Genomic DNA, 23,428 nt, shown 5'->3' with positions numbered 1-23,428 from the left:
GTTCTAAAAGTAGCTAGCTCATTTCTATGATTGACACAGGCATTATTTTATTTACTGTTAATGATGGTTTTGAAATGATAAAATCTCTGATTTATTTAATGGTAATTTGGCATAAACATAGATATAAATACTGAATAAATAAAATGGCTACCTTCCTGCATGTGTACGTCCCCGGAAGGGTGGACTTTTTGTTTTTGGATGTCTGCAGCAGTAACCTTGAAGGATGCAATTTCATCTGTCATTTATTCTTCCCCATCTAGACTGTATCAGGATAAACTGTAACTCCAGTAAGTTAACACTCAAGTTTCATTTTGCTTTCTATGTTGATGGTTTGTTGATGTTTCTTTTAAAGAAATGTTTGTTTTTTTTCTTAAAATGTGGGTCCTGCACCACCCTCCACCTTCTCTTAAGTCTATCATGTGGAGGAACAGTTTGCTCAGTTGGTTTGAGGACCCCTATTCAACAGGAACCAGCAGAAATAGCCTCAGTCAAATGGAATGAGTGGCGACTTTGGCTTTAATTATTAGACATATCCTGACGTATTTTTAAATCAACCACATTATTCTATTTTCTGCTAATAGTTCTGTTAAAACAGAACCATTTTCACACCATTTGCACTGTATACAGAAGTAACATAATATATTTAAAATAGTCCTTACAGTATAGGTTTCATTTTGCCACATTTTTTAGGTAATAGCAAATCAAATTTCTTTATAAGTGATGCCATTAAGTGACTACAATCTGAGAAGCAGGTTTATATGTAACTGAGTGCTACTTTGTGAGGGATACAGGTAAGAGAGGGAAAACGAGAGTAATTCTAAATAACTATCTTTTATACTTAACTGAGACACTTCATTTGGATAGTCTATTCATGATTTTAGTACTAGCTCTGTTCAAAACACCCTTTAACTTCTCTAGCATGGATAAGATAATTCCTTCCATCTGTTAATGTTAATCATAAAGAATAGTTGGTGTGAATACTAAGTACATTCCATGATAACACATCAATAATAAGTAGTGCATGAGATTGTACTACCCATATTCCAAATGTTCCAATGTTAAACCAAAACATGTGTAAGAGAATGCAAGAGTTTGTTTAGAAGGCTTTCCAAGGAAAAACATACATGTGTTAAAGAAAGTTACAATCCTCTACTGAAATAGCAGTCCAGTAATCTGCATGAATGTAAAACGTGAATGATATTTCAATCTCAGCGGTAAAACTGTTATAAACTCACCAGTCCCCAAAACAGATAAACCTATAGTACCCTGAAGGTAATGCTGATATTGTCCCAAGAGAGGGAAACAAGATAATGAATTGTCTGGACCATACAAATAATGAATCATTTATTAGTTGTGTACATTCCTTTCCCTAACCCGAAGATTGAAAAATCACATTGTTTCACACAATCCTATATATTTGAATCAGACTTATCATCATAGGAGACTAAGTATCAAAACTGGATAGAAATACACAGAATATGCAGGATTGTTAAGTATTGTTAGGAGAATTCATGTCACATTACAATCTACACATTAAGTTTAGGATGATGATTCAGTGAGCTCTGTTGGAATTACTAGAGTCTCTGGCTTGTCAGGCTCTCACAAATCACTATGGATTGCTTTTACTCATAATGGGGCCATGGAGATCTTTGCCTTTACATCTGCTATTCTAAAGTAGAAAAAAAAAAGTAAAAAAAAAAAAAAATGTAATAATAATAAAAATGTAATAAGAAATTATAGTAAATAGTAATGATAATAGTAAATAGTAATGATAATAATACATCAAATTTGAGGCTGACTCCTCAGTACAGAAGAGGGATTAGTATCTTTTACCACTAAAAATATACCTGCAAGTTGATGCAGCCTCATGGATTTGGAGTGGAAGAGGTCAAGTGATTGCTAGACAGTTCAGTTTATATTATGAGCTCTCATACACAGAGATGACAACCTTTTTTTTGCTCAGGTTTATCAGGGGTCCAAGACCTTTTTTTGGTCAAAGTGGTACTGCAGCACACACTGTAAAAGGTATGTAAGTGAAATGATCAGGGATGGTATACAATGGCACATGTCAGTCACCAAAAATTACACACATCTACTTTAAGGTGGCACTATAATCAAAGATCGTTTTGACCTATAACTCCCACATTGTACATCACACATTCAAAAAACTCACCTTGACGTGTTCCATTAAATTAGATGAATCTGGTGATATAGGCCACTCCCATTTACACCAATAATTGTTTTGTTTTTTGTTTTTTGCAAAATTGTGAAATATTCAAAACCTACTTTGTTGACCTACCCCTCAGCTTTGAGTCCCATCTGCACAACATTTTGCATGTATAATCAAGGCACACTCATGTTCAAATTTATTAAAAGAATTGTGGTTATCCAAATAATGTGCCAGTTATAAAAGAACAACTTCCTGTAGGTAGTAGTCCAAACAGGAAGTGTTGCATACCTTAGCAACAGTCAGTCCTAGTAACACAGAACTTAGGCTAGTAGTTCCTCACATGACTCTGAGGCTCTGTACAAAATACTGTGCCAATTGGCCGCTAGTGGGCACTACAAATATGAAAAGTTAATATCTCATTCTTGGCTGCATGGAATCATACAAATTTTGTTTTGCATGATCGAGGGTCATTACTCAGTCTATACATAAAATGAAGTAATGATCGATTAAAGTGGGCGTGGCTTCTTACAAAAGGAATTTAATTTGTACACATTTCACCTTCCAAACTTCAAAAATTCTAACTAAGTCACCTGTACATCCTACAGAGCTGAAGTTTTTTCAGCACATTCACAGAATTGTGACCTATAGATTCAAAGTCACCAAAATATTTGATGATACTCCTGAAACCAGCAGAAGGAGGTGTGATTTTGAACATTTTGACTGTTTGAAGTGTTTTAAGGTTAAACAGACAAAGATACCAGAGTTTTGCACGTGATGTCATTGCCTCATCTTATGCGAAGGCATGTGTTGCACATGATTCCCCAGTGATCCAATCAGTAAATCATCTTCTCTGGGGATACAAATGTCAAGAGTTCAAAACCCCAGATAAACAACGTCCCCCTTAGACAGCTAGTAGCAATTTATGCATAGGGCATCCAAATGCTCACAAGTTGCTTGTTAGAAATCCAAGTGTGAAGGGGCGGGGGCCTGGTGCTGGGAATCCTTTTGTAATCGCAATTTTGGGAAAAAAAAAAAAAAAAAAGACACATTCCCATGCAGGTGGCACTATAATCAAGGAAAAACTGTTTTGGCCTCTATCTCATACTGCACATCTCACATTTAAATGTTGTTTGAATGTCGTTGAATCTCCTGATAGAGGCAACGGCCATGTCTGGTTATGATTTTGTTTATGCAACTCCTCATAAGGGTTGAGTTTGGAAACTTTACATATAGAGTCTGCCAAATGTCCTGACCCACAGTTATCAGAAGAATTTTAATTGCCCAAAAAAATTGGTTTTAATATTTGACATTTTTCTTTTATAAGTTTAGTGCTATATTTATTCATGCATTTATTTATTATTTTTCCATTGGCAAAAGGGGGCATATCAGCACACACCATAAAAGTTATGGAAGTTAAATTCAAAGTGGAGGTGTATATTGGCCACTAGTTTTCTACTTTCTGTGCTGCTCTCAGTCTGAGACTTGCATAGCACCAGTGGACCTCCAAGTCTAACTTGCATCACCTTGATTTGCAGCTGAGTGCGAATGGTTTGGGGGCTTGTACACTGTTGATACCTGCCTCCTTTTATTTTTCTTAGCTAAAAGTGTTCAGCAAAATTCACCAAAAAGGAGAGGGAGGTTTGTTAATTGCACCCACTATCTATGCACAAAAAATGACACTAATTGTGGTAGCACGATATAATCAAGTCTATATTTTCAAGATTTCTTCGAGAACAGATTGGGCTAGAGTCAAAATACTTTCACCATTTTAATTTCTCACTTCCTTTGCATTAGCTCAAAAAATTGATACGTTCCAGTCCTTTTCAAAAAATCAAACATAACCAAAACTAATAAGTCTGAGACCGTTCATGCAATTCTCATGAAATTTGGTCAACGTCATCTACTGACAATGGTGACAAGAATGTATCAGAAGAATTTTCATATAACAATTCGTTTGAAAGTATAGAATTTTAAAGCTGTGTTGTTAAGATCAATTTTACATACATGCTCAATGCTATTATAACCAAACTCAGTGCACTCCTGAAGACCGTAGCTTCAAGCTATGCTACACAGTCTAGGGATATTCTGCCTCTTGAGGCAGCTACTAATCTGCTGCATGGATTTGTACAAAATTTGGTTCACACAATCTAGGGTCATTACTCAGTCCATCCACAAAATGTGATTGATTAAAGTGGGCATTACTTATTACAAAAAAATTAATTTCTAATCATTCCATCTACCAAACTACAAAAAGTCACAATAAATCACCTGTATATCCCACAGAAATGAGATTTTTTTTCAGCACATCCACTGAATGGTGACGAAAGTTTGCTTCACTTAACCTATGGTCAATTCAGAAGTCTGTGACTATATTTTTCAAAATATGCAAAATTCAACTGCTACCAAAATTTACACATTCACTAAATTTTAGATATCAAGTGTGTGGATTGGGTAAACAGTGAGAGTCTGCTGTGATATTCATCATCTTGCTGTAATTTGTACAGTATGCACGATACTTTTTTTTTTCCTAGTCTTGGATTAAAATCATTCATCAATCAATCCAGAACATTTTTTGTTACATTTCTTTAAATTCTCTTAACACCCCGACAGTGACTAAATTAAAGGCTCTGAAAATAAACAGAGAAAAAATCTGTCCTCTGTGACAGCCTGTATAAGCTCCTTCCAATCATTTCAGTCTGCCTGATTACAATGATTGGATAGCCTTCCTCTCTGTCAACCTACCAACAGCTTGCCTGTGCATACTCTGGCCATGCACTCAAGCTCATTGTTGTGCACGGCCAAAGTATTTTGGGATCAAACAAGCAGCAGTTGCAGGTAAAGAAGAGGAAGTAGACGCACAGGAATGGCTGAGAAAGTACAACCAGTTCCACCTGAGGCTTTCAATTCAGCAGCAGCTTCACTCATAGAAGGAAAATGGTAGCACAAAAAGCTGCAACAAAAAGAAAAAGACAAGAGGCAAGAGGCCAAAGAAGAGACATCATTGAGGTTGCTTTTCAAAGATGTAGACAACTGAAGGAACAGAAGAGCTAAAAAGCGATGGGATGGTGACCGATATCTGCTAGACAGGTAATTATCTTGTTTGTTTTCTTTTGGGAAGGGCTGTGTGTGTGTGTGTGTGTGTGTGTGTGTGTGTGTGTGTGTGTGTTTATACTAATGTAGATAGCTGCTCTTTTTCGTCTTTTTCAACAAAGACCATTGTTTGTTTTATGTATTAGCCAAAGCTAACATTAGATAGCACTGTGGGTGTAAGCAACATCAGCTATGCTAGTAGACAGTGAAGCTAAAACTTTTGTATACACATAATGTTGCCTTATATGTAATCTGTGCAGCCTATATGTTTGGCACTGTAGTTGTCAGCAAATGTGATTCAATGGTAGTTATTTAATGTTAGTTTATAATAGTTTTGAGTGGGATGTAACATTCAATGTTTGCCTTTATTTGTAACAACACATGTAATTATGCAGTAAACAAAAAAAAAGCAATATATTGTTGATTTTAGATTTTGACCCTTTTAGCTCTGATGACAGCTGTGCACACACGTCATTCTCGCACCAGCTTCATGAAGTCAACACCTGGAATGGTTTCCAACAGTCTTAAAGGAGTTCATATACTGGATGCTGAGCACCTGTAGGCTGCTTTTCTTTCACTCTGCTTCCAACTCACCATGGGTTTAGCTCAGGTGACTGTGGAGGCCAGGTCATTTGATGCAGTTTGTGTGCTGATGTTCAAACAACTTGAGTTCCCTATATTCTTAAAAACAATCAATCAGTCAGATTGATATGAATAAATCTACCAGCCAATTAAATAAATATGGTTATGAAGTAAGTTATTAAATGAATAAATAAAGGTCTCCCAGTCCCTGGGATCAGCTTACATCAATTCAATAAAATATTTATCAGTTGTATTATTGTTTTCAAAGCCCAGTATTCAGGAACATTTTATTGCCAATAGTCTGTATATACTAATGAAACTTACATATCCATTTTAAATGGCAGCAAACCTTGCCTCAGTAAAAGTAGACCTATGACCTTTGACCATAGCCTCTATGTGAATATGATTTGTTTTGACTGAAAGATAGCTGATTGCTTCAAAACACAGGTATTGACTAATTTATACATTTATTATGGGATTCATTTATTTCATTATATATTTCACTGGCATTTTGTTTTATTTCAAATAGAATAACAGCAACAACAGCATTCTATATGACACGGTTCATTCCTCTCTTCTTAGATATTTGTACAGTTGCACATACCCAAATATCAGCTCTGTTCATTCCCAATCCACATTCTTAACTTCCAGTATCATGACTGGACATTATTCTGGGTTATTATATATGTGTTCTGTGACTTGTTTTTGTCTTCCAGACAGAGGGACATACAAGGACAGAGCATCCGCCACTCTGGACATCTGGCAGGGTCCAGAAGCTTGAGCAAAAACATTCATGCAGTAAGTTCATGATCTCTGGATTATTGATTGATCTGTAGATAAAAACTGTATCATAAACCTTAGTTGAAATCCCATCAATGTATTTTGTTCATTTTCCAGACAGGACAAAACGTTCTGCTCAATATTACAGATGTGGAACAAAGGCATCTGCTGATACTATGATGAGTTCTTTGTAAGTATTAGAACATATCTTCAGTGTTTCTCACTGGTTACCATGTATGAACTGGGTTTGGTGTCTTGCTGGCCAGTACATTGCTCAATACACAATACAATTGTAAATGCTTTTGCTCAGGACATGTGGATTGTTCTCGGTATATACTGCTAGAACATCCAAGTATCTGTGTTCATCAGCTACGGTCTATGTTCAACGTACTGATTCCCACAAGATAAATATCTGTATATTGTTTCCAGGTCCACTGCAGAACTCAAGTCCTCTCACAATCATGTGCTTATGTATGTGAACAAGCTCTTCAGCTCCTCACTTCCAGTACACACAGCTGTAACCATGCTGGAAGGCCTGGACTACAATCACCACATCAACAGACCAGCCAGGAGAAGAGATGACAGCTCAATTCAGCATGTTTTGTTATAACTATTCCTATACATTTTAGGCAGTCAACTTGTAGGTGCTGAGTCAAGGCTGATCTGGCACTATGACAACAACAGCCCCATCGACATGGCCGTCTGTCAGGTGATGTTGCCCCATCCACCAAGGAGCTGAGTCAGCAGAGGGTGAGTTGGGTGACATACTTGTGTGCAAAATCCCGTTGTGAAGAGGTCCAAAGTGTAGACTATGACATTACTGTAAATGGCAAAATGAATATGCAAATCTGATACAACAGAGGCCTATTTATGGCAAATACTTCTACATTGTAGCTACAACTGTAAAAACGGATATGAATGTGTATCACTGGGTAAAATGCAGATAAAACCTGTAGTGTTCACATTCTATAACAGTGATATGTGTGTCTTTAAGATGCTGCAATTACTGTCATATATGTAACTGGGATATTCTTTCTAAAGGACAGTCACTGCCACAGCACCCAGAGCCTGCCTGACTCGTCAGCCAACACTCACATCTGCTTATAATCAGCATTAAATATACTGTATATGGTCTATATATCTGTAAATATATTGTGTATGACAATGATATATTGTATACATATATTATATTGTTAATAGTAATTAAGTAATATTAATTACATGAAATTACAATAAACAAATTCCATAGCACATTTGATTGTTATTATTTGTGTAGCATATAACTTAACTTAATTGTAGCATGTAGCAATTGATTTTATGAAAGTTTTTATTCAAACCGAGAGTCAGAACAGATCATGTACATAAATAAAAATGCAAAATAAATGATAAATAAAATACAAGTTAAAATATTCACAAATAATGTATAAAAAATAAGAAAGAAAATACTTGGTATTGCTACATCCTCCTAGCAAAAAGGAAAACAATATACTTCATGTACTGAGAGATAATGCACAAATTACTGCCCCACAGTGTTACTGTAGTTTGCTCTCCACAAGGGATGAAACCTTGATCCTGTCCGTGTGGATCTGGGTACCAGAGACAGCAATTAGGGATAAAAACTCTGCTGCACTAGTTTGAGTGACATCAGCCACTGCACAGATGTCATTCCAGATGTGTCTGGCAAGGTGCAGGACCCCCCTCTTGCAAAATATATGCTTCCCTGTGCTGCAGCATGGAGTTATGATGTTGGCTGCAACAATTCTTTCCACATCAGTGGACATTTTCTGGCAGTTCTGGGAGACAAAGCAGGTAGGTTGACCTGTAACCGGAGGGCCTGGTGGAGGAGCATCTGCTGATGTCGTTTGTAAGATATCAAACATCAGGTTTGTGTCATGCGTCAGACAGAGCTCGAGCCAGGGGGTGCCGCTAGGATTTCAAGACAATGGGGGCATAGCCCAGACCTCTGGAGGGCGGTCCGGGGGAATCCTCGCCTTGGTAAATACACAACTTTCAACAATTTGAGATGAATTCTGGGAGCCTAAATTCTCAAAGTAGGGTCTGGGGACCACAATAGGTCCTTGAGAGAACGTCAGCATTATTTCATCTATATTTCTTTCTCTCTCTCTCTCTCTCTCTCTCTCTCTTTCACCAACACACACAGTTCCATTTCAAGTCAAAACCTTTCTTTTATCAAAAAAGAATAGATAGTTATTAAGATGATTCAGTGGACGGACTTTCACTGCTCACCTCTCTAGAACATTTCCCTTCTTCTGTTGCTGTTATCGATGCTCTCTCTCTCTCTCTCTCTCTCGCTCTCTGGTTTGGCTCTGTTAGTGAAGGGGTAGAAGGACTTTACATCTCTCTCTCACACTCTCTCACCAAATGAACACATAATTATAGCATGTACCCTAAACAAATCTTAAAGATATTCAAATCTTAAGATGTAGTTGATGCAGTGTAGTGTGTGAACTGCTCACCTCTCTCTCTATTGTCTTCTACCTCCATGTCCGTCCTCTCTCTATCATCTTTCTCTCCTGATGCTTTTGTGCTTGTGACCTTGATTTTTTTGATTGTCTCTGTGTATTGTCTTCCTCTCCTTGTCTTTCATCCACTCTTGTTGCTGACTATTGACTTGCCTTCACTGAAATAATGGAATGGAATTAACGAATGAGCAATTAGGTATTAGTCTGACCAGCAGCTTCCACGACTCAGCTGCAGCATCAGTCTGAGTACAAATTGTTTTCTAAGTGTCATCAGAAATGCCTGCAACCTCTGTTGCCTCTGTGTAAATCCCAGTAAAGTAATCAGCAGATTGAATTCAGATATTCAACATTTATTTTCACCAGTTTCAAAATCCAAAGACCCAGTTCTCCAATATTCAGTTTTCTAAAGATGGATTACATTTTTCAACAAGCATTAGTACATCTTTATAAACATAACGATTGTCATCATGGATATCAGTGCTCATAAGAATAGTAGTAGTCATATGTGTTTTTTGTTTTTTTTGCAGGCTTGTTACGTAATTGTGTATCAATTCATCAGAACATTAGAGTTCACAGATATTACATTTACATTTACAGTGGTATGTCATGGAATGCCCTCTGTTGGTGCATTTGTGTAAAGAGTAATAACCATGTGCTGTGGTCTTTGTGTGCCCTCTACTGGCATTTCATGTCTTTTTATGGAAAAATTCTCACACTTGCTATAATGCTTAATAAACACCATCACAACCCTGAAGGTGCAAAGTTCAACCCGAGTGGCAACCCACTGGGATGTCATCCGTTGGTTTGTGAGCAAGCGTTTTTTAAGCCAGGAGATTGCCTTTTGCCATCACCATCTTGGTTTTTTGAAACCAGAAGAAACCTATATGTGGTTGAAAGGGTGGAGCTGAGGAGGAGTGAAGGGTGGATCTGACCCACGAGGACACTATGCACGCCCACTTACACCGGCTACCTGACCGTAACAGGCTTCTGGATACGCGGTACAAAGTCGCTGCTAACACAGTTAGCATTCATGAATCGAGGTAAACTTTCTAGCATATTATTTAAAATAATCTTAGTAGCTAATTGCATACGTGTCCACATTTGGTAAATATCACATATATGAGGAGAAGCCTTGTAATGTTAATGTAGCTGAAATTACTGTGTGTAAGCTAACTGTGTGGTGTAACCACTTGTATTAAAACCATAGACCAAGGGAAAAACATGTTATAACGTGTTTTAAAATTAGTTCTGCAAAGCTAAGGTGACGTTACTGAACTTAGTGTTAATAGTGACAGCGGGTTGTTAATGTCGATGAGTCACGGTCACTAAACAACAACATTATTACAGTTAACTGTCGTGTCTGGACGAGCTGTTAAAGAGCAGAGCAGCGGACGTGTGTGTCGTGTTTGTTCATATTAAGTTTGGTTCAGTGTTAGTCGGATAGTTTTCAGCTCTAGTTCATTTCATTATTGATGACAGGAGTCAAAACATCTGTTGGAATGATTCTGTCTCTGTCAGAATAAAGATCACTGAGAGCTGAGAACCATCATGACATGTGCACCTGCACAATGAAACCAAACTGAGTATGAGTTTCTATTCTATTGTTATTTAATGTAAAACGGTTCAGCAGACTGTTTATTACAACTAAGCTGAGGGAATAATGTATTTTCAGATATCTGTGATCATCTAATCAGAGTGCTGTTTCTTTGGTCTATAGTCTACAATATGACACATTTCTCACTATTACAATGTTTTTTCCATCCAGCCAGGGCCTGGATCTTTGAGGACATCTACACCCTCTGGCAGCAATGAAGGAGAACCTGGACCACCTCAACCTGCAGTGTCCACACATGAAGATCACCTAGAGATGCAGGTGGATGCCAGGTGCCAACCTGGGGAAGGATGACAGGGCTCATAGGTCTGTGGACAGTGTTATGGCCTCATATGTTCATTGTTTAGGTGGCAGCTTTGTACATCACCCTCACATAGGGGTGGGCGATATGACGATATTAGATCGTGAAGTATTACAACGTGAAGACGATCTTTCAAACTGCAGAGATCGTGGGATCGTCTAGGGCACATTCTATAAATTGCAGTTCTATGCTGATGCACCGACGCACCAGACGTATTGACGTCGTCAACCTGACCGACCAATCATAGCGAATTACGGGCAGTGACGCGCTTTCCTACCCGCCTCCTTGTTTGTGTGTGTAGCGGTAGCACATGGAGAGCGATGGCTGAAAGCCAAACAGATTTGGTCGCTAAAAAAAATTCCACCTCCATTATATGGAATTGGTTTGGATTTTCAGCAACTGATCAAGCGCAAGCAAATGTAATTTGCAAAGTTTGCACAGAAACCGTTCGTACGTCAGGTGGTAACACAACGAACCTGTTTAATCACCTGAAGAGGAAGCACTAAAGCACTAGCACTAGCAACTGTTGCACTAAAAGAGATAACCACAGTCACTTTACTTTGTATTTTTGCGTTTCAATAAGCTATTTAGTGTTTTGATAAATAAATCCTGTTTAAATGACTGTCAGTAATGTCTTTGATTGATATTTTACTTTCTGTTACTACTTTTGCAAGAGTGCACTTTATTAGGATGTTGTTGTTGTTTACCTTAAACTTTACGTTGTTTGCACATGCAGGCAAAACTGCGACTATTTGAAATAAAATCTGTTAAGAAAGGTTCTTTGGTCTAAATTGTCTGTTTTTCTTTTTCCAATTTAAGATCGTGATAAAATCGAAATCGTGATTTTATTTTTAAAAAATCGTGATATGATATTTTTGCCATATCGCCCACCCCTACCCTCACATAAGGTTTGACACTCCTGTGCTATTTTTGCATGATGTAGTTCAAGTCACGACCAGGGGAAATTATATTCTAAACTGTTTTGCAGAGTCCACTAAAGCCCAACGTCAGCAAACTTAACATATGACAATTCAGCTTTAACTTCATCCACATATACATATATATATATATATATTTATTTTAAATAGTTGATTGTAAATTTCAATCTGCAGTATTTAATTAGTCCATTTATTACATTCTTTTATACATGGTTCCAGTGTTGTAAATTCTTAAAATGTATATAGTTTTTAATGTGCAATAAAGTTATTTATGAAGCTCTTGCTTTAACTTTGTTGATGGTTTTTATAGAACACATCTGGTATGAATTTTCACAATGGTAACACAGCACTGCACAGCATTGTGTGGCTATTTCTGTTAGCTTTAATCAATAACATAAATACTAGAAATGTTTAAATGTTGCTGTCTGACAGCACTGACAATGAAGGATCAAAAAACATGCTGTCATTTGGTAAATACTTTCACCTGTGGAGGTGGTGACAGTGCTCAAGTTGATCCATCACTTAATCAAAGTTTAATATTTATAAATTCTGTTCTTAAAAGTGATGCTACCATCACCTGTCAACAACGGCAGAAATGAAGTTGCAGGTAAGAAACTGAACCTGTGAATACTGAAGACAGAGAATAATAAACAAACTCATCAGCCGTTAGTCTGTCATTTCATCAGAGGAAGCTGGACTGGGAGTGGTTTTCTAACATCATCATCACAGCACGTTTGAGAACTAAGGATGTCCATGCAGTCTCCCTTCTCCACAAAAAATGAACATCATGTTGTATTGAAGAAGACTTCAAACTAGACTATAAATACACTAGAAAAATGTTTACTGACGTAATAAATCAAGTGAGAGGTAGGGTCATTTTCCCATAGACTTCAATACAGTCAAACTTCTTTTTGCAACTAGTGGAGTTGCCCCCTGATGGTCATTCAATAAAATGCAAGTTTAAGGCATTTCCACATTTGCTTCATTTTCCAGACCCGGAGTCGACGTCCATTTTTATATACAGTCTATGGTTCAAACCCTAACATGCTAATGACCTCTGTTGGCTTTGTGTAAAACCCAGTGTTAACAAGGTATCAGCAGATTGTATTTACCATCCATTTTCAACCATGGCCTGTTCCCAAACCCCCAACCTCCAGGTCCAAATGTCCGATATTTGGTTATCAATATGGATCACACTTTACAAACAGCACACATAAAAATGACAAAACTGGCAATGCCAATTCATCCCATAATTAATCCTTTGTATCAAAAATTTTCTAGATTTTTTTCTCCTAGAAATTTCAGTTAGCTGAAAACTCAGCACCGCCACAGCATCACAGCGCATGATTCAACACATATCCAGTGCCACCCCTAGCACCAATAGAAAGCATTTAGCTGCAGCATGCAACAGGACCAGGACCTCACACAGAGCATGTGCACTGCTCCAGAGCTGTGCCTCACCAGGCAACATCTTTCTTGCATTTGTCTTTGTAATAACATGATTGTGGGTTGTACAGCTCTTCATCTTTCTCGACCTCAACAAGTAGTCTCTCCTCATCCTTTGTACACTCATGAGATACAGCGACATAGTCAGCAAGAGGTGCGGAGAAGAAAGTAGAGCTAGTACAGAAGCCAGGAAGAACAGAAGAACCTTTGTGGCGAGGCTCAAAGTAGAACAGTGGTGTTTAAGTGTTGCGTACCGGTGCGTGGGTGTGCGCCAGCACATGGCTAGCTGTCTCCTGTGTGGGAGTTGAACATAAGAAAATAATAGGGATGGGTGCTTTTACACACAGTGCTCGGCAGTGGTGTGTTTTGACTTTTAGTCCCTCAATCTCAAGCATGAGGATTTAACCCCCACTTGTGCTATCAAGCATGTGGTCTTCATCTTTCAACTGGAAGTTTTAAATTTCTCTTTTTCTTATTTCATGACAGCAGCTCAAATCTATGAAACCTCATCAACATCGAACATGATAGTCTGAATTCTGCTCTATTTCCAAAACAAAGTCTCAGACTCTTCAAGGTCAAATCTCCAATATTCAAATTCTTAGCACATGACGGTTCCCTCATTTTAATTAGTTTTGTGCTCTAAAAATTCCTAATTTTCCAGCTATTTTCAAAAATGTTTTACTCTATACCAAAACTAGGTAGTGCAAGGCCATCATCCAATTCTCATAAAATTTCATCTACATCATCCATAGACAAAACATTACCAAAACAATGTGGATATGACAATCTGTTTTCAAACAAAAAAAAATTTAAACCTTTGTCATTATGATCATAAATGCTCATAAACCAAAATTGGCTGAAGCTATTGTAATCAAACTTGGTGTATGCTTTCAGACACTAGGTCCTGTATTAGGTTGGGGTTAGGGTTAGGGTTCTTGTAATATCCAAATGTGAAAAGATCAATCCTATAAATGGCTGAATTGATCTATATGAATTTCAGTTTGCAAGATGTACGGTCATCACTCTGTGCATGCATAAATTTAGGTAATGATTGATTAAAGTGGGCGTGACTTGTTACAAACAATCTGAATTTCTACACATTCCACCTTCCAAACGCCAAAAAATCTTAATAAATCACCTGTATATCCCACAGAGCTGAGATTTTTTTCAGCACAGCCACTGAATGATGATGAAAGTTTGCTTCACTGTAACCTATGGTTAATTCAGAAGTTCATGACTATATTTTTCAAAATATGCAAAATTAATTAACATTTAGATCTCCATAAGTCTTCATTGAAATACTACCAAAACTGATAAAGACATTCTCTAGATAGTAGATATCAAGTGTTTTCAAACATTTTTTGGGTAAACGGTGAGTCTGCAGTGATATTCATCATCTTGCTGTCATTTTTACTGTATGCACAACATTTCCGATTTCATCTAAATTTTAAGCAAATATCACCAAAATATTTCACAATACACTTACAAAAGTTTGAGAGTATTCAAGAGTATTTTTCAAAATTTTAACACCAACAGCTAAATTTTTGTGACGTTAAGTTTCAAGCCATCTGTATTTATTCATTCATTCATTTATTTATTTAAATTTTTCGAGTGACAAGAAGGGCATATCAGCGCACATCTGAAAAGTTATGGAAGTTAAATTCGAAGTGGACTTATTTGGTGGATATTGGACACTAGGTGGCCTTTTTTGACAGAATTTGACCCTGCAAAAACCTTCCAACTTTGGTGGAATGTGTCCTACTTGCCTAGCACCAGTGGACCTGCAGGTCCGACTTGCTCTTTTGGCGGTCAGGTGCGAATGGCTTGGGGGCTTGGACCCCATTCATACCTGCCTGCAGCCGTTAAAGTTGTACTGCAGCATAAAGTGTAACAGCCATTTAGGTGAAATTTTTAGGGTGGTGCACACATGTCAGACACCAAAAATGACATGTCTGGATAAGCTCCCACATTTTAAATAACACTTTCAAAACCCTTATATATCCGTGTTCCCTGAATGTAGCTGAATCTCATGATATAGGCCACACCTCTTTCTGGCTATCATTGTTTTCGCAAAATGGCAAAATTTCTGAAAACCCCGTTTTCAATCTCCTCCAAGGCTTTGAGTCCAATCTGCCCAAAATGTTACATGAAGAATCTTGATCAAAAGTGATTTTAGATTGTCTAAAAAATAAGCAAGTTAAAAAGAAACAACTTCCTGTAGCTAGCAGTCAAAACAGGAACTGTGACCTTTCTTGGGAAGTATCAATCCTTTTCAAAGATTTCAAACTGGTTTCAAAAAGGTTAATGACATTTAAAACTAGGCAGATGTGGCTTCACTTACTGGTGATGTTTTCAGTTTATGTTTCATGGTCAGAGAAACTCATGAAAAGGGAAAAACTTGGGAAGGAAAGAAAGTAAAGCACAAGATTTCTAAAAAGCCTAATATGAGTAAAAGCAATTTTTCCAACTGTAATTGCCCCTTTTATTTTCTAACTATTTAAGAGCCGTGACTCAGTTCTGCAGTAGAGTGGTCAGGTGTATTCTAATTACATATGTCACAGATGTCAAGTATTTTGTAAATTTCACTGAGTAAACCAAACCTTTGTTTCCCAAAGGTGTAAGAACTAGTTTGAAAACTTATCTGAAAAGCTACTAAGCTGCATGTAGAATATCTGCCGATGATTCCAGGCTGACTGGTGGGAAAACAAAGGTTTGGTTTTAGAATAGGGATGTCTTTAACTTTGTGATTGACCATTCTTCTCAGGCAAGGGACCGGAGACCCTGTATGCCGGGCAAAAGCTCAATGATAATGAATGGCATACAGTGCGTGTGGTGCGTCGTGGCAAAACCTACAAGCTAACGGTTGACGATGATGTAGCAGAAGGTACTTATCAACATCAACTCAGTTCATGCAGAAATGTTTTGAAAATGTTTCCTTGTCGGTGATATTACAAAATACTGTGGTGTGTTGCCATAGAAACTGATCAGTTTGTAGCTGTGTTACAAAAAAAACATTAGTAACGGTTGCTATTGATGGATTTTCTCCTTAAATCAGCCCTCTTGTGTTAGTGTCAGACAGTGTTCTCTTTTCTTTTCGTTTTTTGTCTTTCTTTTCAACCCATCCCCTCCACCCTCCCCGTCTTCAGGCCAAATGGTGGGTGACCACACTCGTCTGGAGTTCCACAACATTGAAACAGGCATCATGACAGAGCGCCGATTTGTTTCCAGCATCCCGTCCAGCTTCATTGGTCATTTGCAGAGCCTGAGGTACTCAGAAAATTTACTTCTAATTTACTTTTTAAATTTATATAGAGTTTAACAAATAATTATAAAAACAAATAATTTGGTTCTCAATGTTCTCTCTGTGTACAGAAGATGAGGGAGGAGATGGTGAAGAACCTCAAAACAGCTAAAGAGCCAGTTGTTTTTTGTCAGGAAAACGAGAGTGTAAAGTTAATACTGGACTTGTTAATGTGGCTAATTGTGTATCCAAAATACATGAGTTCAAACGTTTAAATATGCCTTATAAATTTGTAAGATAAACAATGCATGAGAAAGTGTGTTTGACAGTCTGTTGTGGAGTTGTGGATTTCCTCAGCCCCTATATGGCTAAAAAAAAAAATCACTTATTTCAATACACAATGCATTGACTGGAGATTTATTTAGCTAAGGGTCTAGCTTATCCAAACATTTCTTTACTTTCAATTATCCGTGACTGACATCTAATAATATAACAAACAAGTTATTTACAGTGTGTGTTCCTTTTGGTTTCTCAGATTTAATGGCATGCTCTACATCGACCTGTGCAAGAACGGTGACATCGATTACTGCGAGCTTAATGCTCGCTTTGGGATTCGTTCCATTATTGCTGACCCTGTCACCTTCAAATCCAAGAGCAGCTATCTGAGCCTCGCCACCCTGCAGGCCTACACATCCATGCACCTCTTCTTCCAGTTCAAGACCACCTCCCCAGATGGCTTCATACTCTTCAACTCTGGAGACGGCAATGATTTCATCGCTGTAGAACTGGTGAAAGGGTAAGGTTTATTCATGAGGGACTCTTGTTGACCTTTTGCATGTTGACACCTTCAAGGTTTAATAGTAACATTACAATTAACAATGCAATCAAATGACAATGTGAAAGCAATATGCCAATGTAATAAGAGTTATTTGTAGTGATTAACCTAGTGTAGTGATGAACCTAGAGCGTTTTCATTGAATCGGCGGATCTCCTGTAGAGAGCTTTATAGCAGGTAGCTCAAGTGTCCATTGATAAGCAGCTCAAACATGTTAAGCTAGTGTCCATCAGAAATCAGGCCCAACCACGTTAGCACAACAGAAATGTGATCAAATGAAATAAGCAGACTGAGAACGTATCACATTGTCCATAATAAGGAACATTAACAATTATCTACAAAAATACAAACAAATTAAAGACAATGACTGTGTGCGCCACTTGACCCATGGGCATGTATATTATTCCTCTGTGTCCATGCTGATTCTGACCCACAATACCACAGTCACACCCTAAACTAAACTCAGGTCATGTGACTCGTTACTCTCCAAATTAAAACAAAGACTTAGATAAAGGGCAGTTCATGTTTCAACCAAACATTATTTTATACTGGTATATTCTGGAAAAATCTTTTATCAATATTCGTCTTTTAACAGCTTATTTATTGCATTTTAATTATTTTTAAATGATCATGAATTTATGATAGAACCATTTTAAATAAACATGTCAATAAAACTGTCTCTTAGACAGTTACAGCACGTTTCACCTCAGCTGCTCTTTGGGTTCACAGTCAGTCTTCTCATACCAGGCGCCAAAACCAGTATCAGTAAGCAAGCAAAAAAAAAGCACCAAAAAAGAGGGAGAATATTAGACTTTCATATGTAAGGTGGACAGTCTTACAAATCCAAATGAATGATGTTGTTCTCTAACTTCTGGATGAGTAAAAACGACTACAGGTTTGAGATACTTGGAGTTTCTCAGATATTTTTAGGTGATCTATTTCAGTGGCTCTAAACCATTACCAATCACGACCCTCCAGAAGAATCAAGTTGGTGTTTGCAACAACAGTGCCAGCATACAGTGGGTGGCTGCAAGTTGTTTAACGCTTTGTGGTGTCTAAATATTTTTGGCACATGATTTCAGAGCCTGAAGGTGTAATGTTCTCCAACCCCTGTGGATTTGATGCATTCTTTGAGTTTCCTCCCCCTGACCTGCCAGAGCAGCACCTCCTCTCTGGTCCGGGACCTCCTGATTTACAATTACAGCACTGAACATCTGGCACAGTCTTTCAGCTATGCAGGTCTCTTTGTAGATGTGAGAGATGTGTTGTAAGGGGGTTTTCTATAGATCTGGAACCACAAGGCAGAACACAGAGGTGAAGTTCTTTATTTGAAAACTAGTAATAGTAGTTAAGTTGTGGGGGCGTGGTTTGAGATGGCAATCAGGGGCAAACCGCTGGCTGGCTAGTTGAAGATAGTGGAGCAGAGCTGAGTGGAAGAAAACCACAGAGTGGGGCAGATGATCAAGATCAAACAGAACTGCTCACAGTACTCCACCTTATCAGGCAGACGAAGAACGAGCCAGAAGAGGTGAACGGAGAGACAGGGATCAACTGTACTTGAACTGGACCTGCAAGGAGGAAGCAGGTTACAAAAAATCAAAAAAAGCATGAACGAGATCCACAAGAGCAGGAGTCGGCTGAAGCGTGACACCACTGCTGCAGGGTGTAGTGTTGATTGAGGATGGAGGGAGCAGGAACCAGCAAGCCAAGCCTAGCTAGACAGACACACATACACACAGAGAAAAACACACATCAGGGAAAAAAGGGCAAGAGAGACCTAATCCTAACATTTTGTTTAGCTGGTTTCCAAGCACTTCTGAAAAAATAACAAACTGTGGATGTTCCAACTTGGTTTTGGCTGTGTGTAAATTCAGGCTGATATTTGTGAAGCTTTTGGCAGCTTGGGGCTCTGTCAGAACTGCCACAGACACCTTACGTTTCTCAGTTGATGGTGCTGCTGTGGGACTTTCAGATGATTCACCTTGAGACTCACCTGACTCGATCCATTTGATAGCTAAAAACTGGCTATAGTTGCTGCCTAATGCAGCTTTTGTGGCATAAAAGCAGCATTTTTTTTCTTCTATTTGTGTCCAATCATAAACTAATGCAGCACACTTTGACTCTCAAAAATAAATTATATCGGGGTATAGCTGATGTATGTAAAACCATTCCCCATTCTATGTTATTTTATTTTTAATATGTTGCACTTTTTTTCTCCACAACCATCTGGCTACGCACAGAAATTATCTCGAGCCCCTCTTGGGGCTGCGGTATTTTAACAGTGCAGAAACACACTCACTGAGCACTTAGGAACAACCGTGCACCTGCGTATTCATGCAGTTATCCAATCAGCCAATCATATGGCAGCTTCAGGTAACGTTACCGTCAAACATGGGGAAAAATGTGATTTTAGACTTCTGCCCTCCTGGGATCTTAACATACTACAGCCTCTATAGTTTACTCAGAGTAGAGTAAGAGTGACCACTTTTACAGCTCTGGTGAGCAGAAAAGCTTAAGAATGAGGTGGAGGACAACAGCAGACAACCACATCAGGTTCCACTGGTGTCACCAAGAACAGAGAAACGTAGCCTGATGTGATGAATCTTCTGATCAGCTTTCTGCTGAGGCAAACACATGGTAGGATCAGAATGGACCTGACCTACCATGTCCAGTCTGGTTGTGGTAATTACCCCTTAGGGGCCCAATATGTGCCAAGAAGACATTCCTCATACTATTTCCCTACCATCACCAGACTGGCTCATTGTTTTAATGTCTATCATCATGTCTATATGTTCATATCTTCAAGGACACAGTGTTACGATTTGGTATTAAATTCTGTTTGGACCCCAGGGCAGATTCAGATACAGACATAACAGGATGGATGCACTAAAAGTTCTTTATTGGCATAAGCCAAACTCAGAAAATGCAAAGGGAGAGTTTTAGTGTGGGGTGCAGGGGGGAAAGGGATCCAAGTGGAGGCTGGTGGCGTCTGGAGTTGGAAAGCCAATGCATGCAGGTGAGTATTGGGCGTGGAGATGGCAGGTGAGTATAGTGACAGGTAATGGTGGTGTATCTTCAGCAGGAGCAGGCACAGCACTGGTTCTGGCAATAACTGAAGTGAGGAGACACACTGATGAGTATTTTCTCAAAAGAACAAGGATGAGCTATCAAATAAAGTTTCTTTCACTAGAGCAAAAGTTGGCCCGAAGAGTTACCACAGTGAGATCGGCACAATCTGGCAACGAGCGAGTGAAGAGCTGGGGTTTCTTATACAGGGCTTGATGAGTGATTAGTAACAGGTGTGCCAGGTCATCAGTGCTGCGCCACAGCCCTGCTGTGAAACTAGCTGTTTATATTGTAACCACGACAACAAAGATTATCTAATGTTGAGGAAGTTCTTATTTCAACCCAAATCAACATCTTTTCCTAAACCTAACTAGGCCATGGCCATTATTATAGTAACCATGGTGACAAAGGTAGGTATACACTGCTGATGGTACAGTCAGTACTATCTCTATGGCAAAACATGACAACTGAGGTCTGGACGCTATTTCAGGAGATGCTCCCATGGATCGTAGGGTTGATGGTTGTTCAGGTTGGAGGAGTTGTTGGGATCTGAATATAAAAGAACACCTCTGAGATCTACAGGATCACCACAGGCTGTTGGTGTTCCTAATAAAGTGCTTGTTAATGTGGATATATTACAGCAGTGAATCTATTTGAATATGATTTAAGGCAAACACTCTCAGTTTATCAATGTATTTGCTCTGTTGCCATCACATGTCTGCAGGGAAGAAGATGGAAACTGTTTTAAGTTAGGAAAGTAACGGTGAAGCTTAAACCAAATATAATATCTATACAACATCAGTATTATGTCAGTCTAATCCTTCGTGACTGGAGAGCACAGTGGTGCATTTGGCTGCACAGCTCCTCTAAGTACTTATGTTGGCACTTGTCTGCAGAATAAATCAATAAAATAATTAATTATAAATAAATAAATGGTTGGAAGGGCAACAACTCAGATCCAGTTTCTACCTAAATACCATGTTTGTGCATAAATGTAGGAAAGTCAGGAAGACAGGAACATGCCAATGTCTACACCCTCATGAAAACAATCTATATATATATATATGGGGAATTATACTGAGGATAAATCCTCATGATGCATTATACATTATATAATTCTCTGCAAGTGTGTCAAAATTCACTCTGGTTCTGGCTCAGGGAGACCAGTTTGTGTAATAAAAGGCATTTAAAGCAGAACGCTAAAGACTTCTGAAGCATTCTGTGACATTCAGCTACTCTCCTCTTGCAGATATATCCACTATGTGTTTGACCTTGGAAATGGACCGAACCTCATCAAAGGCAAGAGTGAAAGAGCCCTGAATGACAACCAGTGGCACAATGTGGCCATCACTCGAGACAACAGTAACACCCACACACTGAAAGTAGATGCCATAGCAACCAGTCAGAGTATCAATGGGGCCAAGAACCTGGACCTGAAAGGTATCCACAGGACAGTACACCTGTTATATGTTTATACCTCCATGTGTGTTCACTTTATATTCAGCCACTTCCAATGACTTTCATTCATAGTCATGCATTATTTTCCTCTAATTCTTTTTACATTTTACCTAGGTTAAAGTCAGTCTTCATACAGTAATACATTTCTATATGCTCATTTGTTATTGTATTATTTAAGTTGTACCACTTCACAATAAGACTTCAAGGCTTTTAGGATTCATAAGGAAGTTTTTATAAATTGTTTATAATTAGCGTATTCATTTGGTTGTTAACACTTTAAAATTCATAAATAAACAAGTTATAACACAGTTTTCATCATGATGCAGGCTCACTATTTGGCAAGATCAAGTTAATGCTTACTACTCAATCATTTTTTTGTAAAATGAGATGAAGAAACATGAAGATGATGGAGGGAGAATCACAGAGATGTGAACAGAAGGATAAAGAATGGGTGAGCAGTTCAACAAGTAAAGGAAGGTTACTACCTGTGTTCTACCTGGAATGCTCAAGTCCTAAAGAAGAGACCAACCAGCAGAAAGCATCTCCATGTTAGTATCCACTGTGTACAACAATCTGATCAACAGCTGTGATTAGAATGAGGACAGCTGCTGAGAACATGTCAAGGTAAACAACACTGCCAAGGCCTTGATATGATCATGTGATCTGCCATAATTTGATCTGCCAAATCAAACTTTCTGACCATTAATATCCTGATGGTGGTTCATTGCTAGAAATTTAGGAAACGTGATGAAGCAGCAGGTGCAAATGCTGGATGATTGAGAAAACAAAGAAAGCTCACTAATGAGATATGAGGCTGTACAGTACAGATACATGTGGGCTCACTATTTGGCAAGCAACAGGTCACTGTTGCCCTTTTCGTCTAATGTGTTATAACAACTTATACATGATTTACAAAGTGTTAACAAGCTAATAAGTGAACTAGTTAAACCATTTATAAGGGAAGTCCTATTGTAAAGTGATAACATTTAAATCATTCCATCTTATGTCAAAACATTTGAAGTTCACACATTCCTCACTGACTGAAGGTATTTATTTTAGAAGTAGCAGAGTGCAGAGTCATTTTTTGAAGTACCAACCCTGTCTTCCTAGAAATTAGGTTCATATACAACTAAATTGCAACCGAAACTACCTTTTTTAGGAAGCCTCATTGCAAGCAGTTTATAATGAGGATATAATATTAGCGTATGTATTTGGCAAGTAACAAATCTGTTGATAGTGAAAGTATCAGTAAAATGTGTTTACCGCCAAAGTATCCAATCTTGCAATCACAATATCCACTTGTACTAACTACAGCAAAGATCATGTGGTTTAATACAGAAAAGGTTTCTTGACCAAAATGCTTTTATTTCCTAAGCCTGATGTCAGTGGATACAAACCAGGTTCTGCCTCCACTTCTGTTAACAAA

General features: G+C 38.3%; 1 protein-coding gene across 9 annotated transcripts in view; it reads left to right on the top strand.

Moving 5' to 3' along the window:
* The window catches only part of nrxn3 (neurexin 3), a 266,887-nt gene that overhangs the window by 169,683 nt on the left and 73,776 nt on the right, over positions 1 to 23,428 (top strand). For all 9 annotated transcript variants that reach the window (XR_002665284.1, XR_002665283.1, XR_002665282.1 and 6 more), the window contains 5 exons: positions 261 to 287; positions 16,167 to 16,286; positions 16,549 to 16,669; positions 17,179 to 17,439; positions 21,794 to 21,984. Coding sequence is in view for 6 of the 9 variants with exons in the window: in XM_022750982.1 (XP_022606703.1) it covers positions 261 to 287; positions 16,167 to 16,286; positions 16,549 to 16,669; positions 17,179 to 17,439; positions 21,794 to 21,984 (720 nt within the window). In the remaining 3 variants the exon portion in view is untranslated. The remainder of the gene's footprint in view (positions 1 to 260; positions 288 to 16,166; positions 16,287 to 16,548; positions 16,670 to 17,178; positions 17,440 to 21,793; positions 21,985 to 23,428) is intronic.

Source organism: Seriola dumerili, unplaced genomic scaffold (genome assembly GCF_002260705.1).
Source record: "Seriola dumerili isolate Sdu_G_001 unplaced genomic scaffold, Sdu_1.0 BDQW01000149.1, whole genome shotgun sequence".
Classification (NCBI taxonomy): Eukaryota; Metazoa; Chordata; class Actinopteri; order Carangiformes; family Carangidae; genus Seriola; species Seriola dumerili.
The sequence above is the reverse complement of the archived record's forward strand: the minus strand, read 5'-3'. Positions and strand labels throughout refer to the sequence as shown.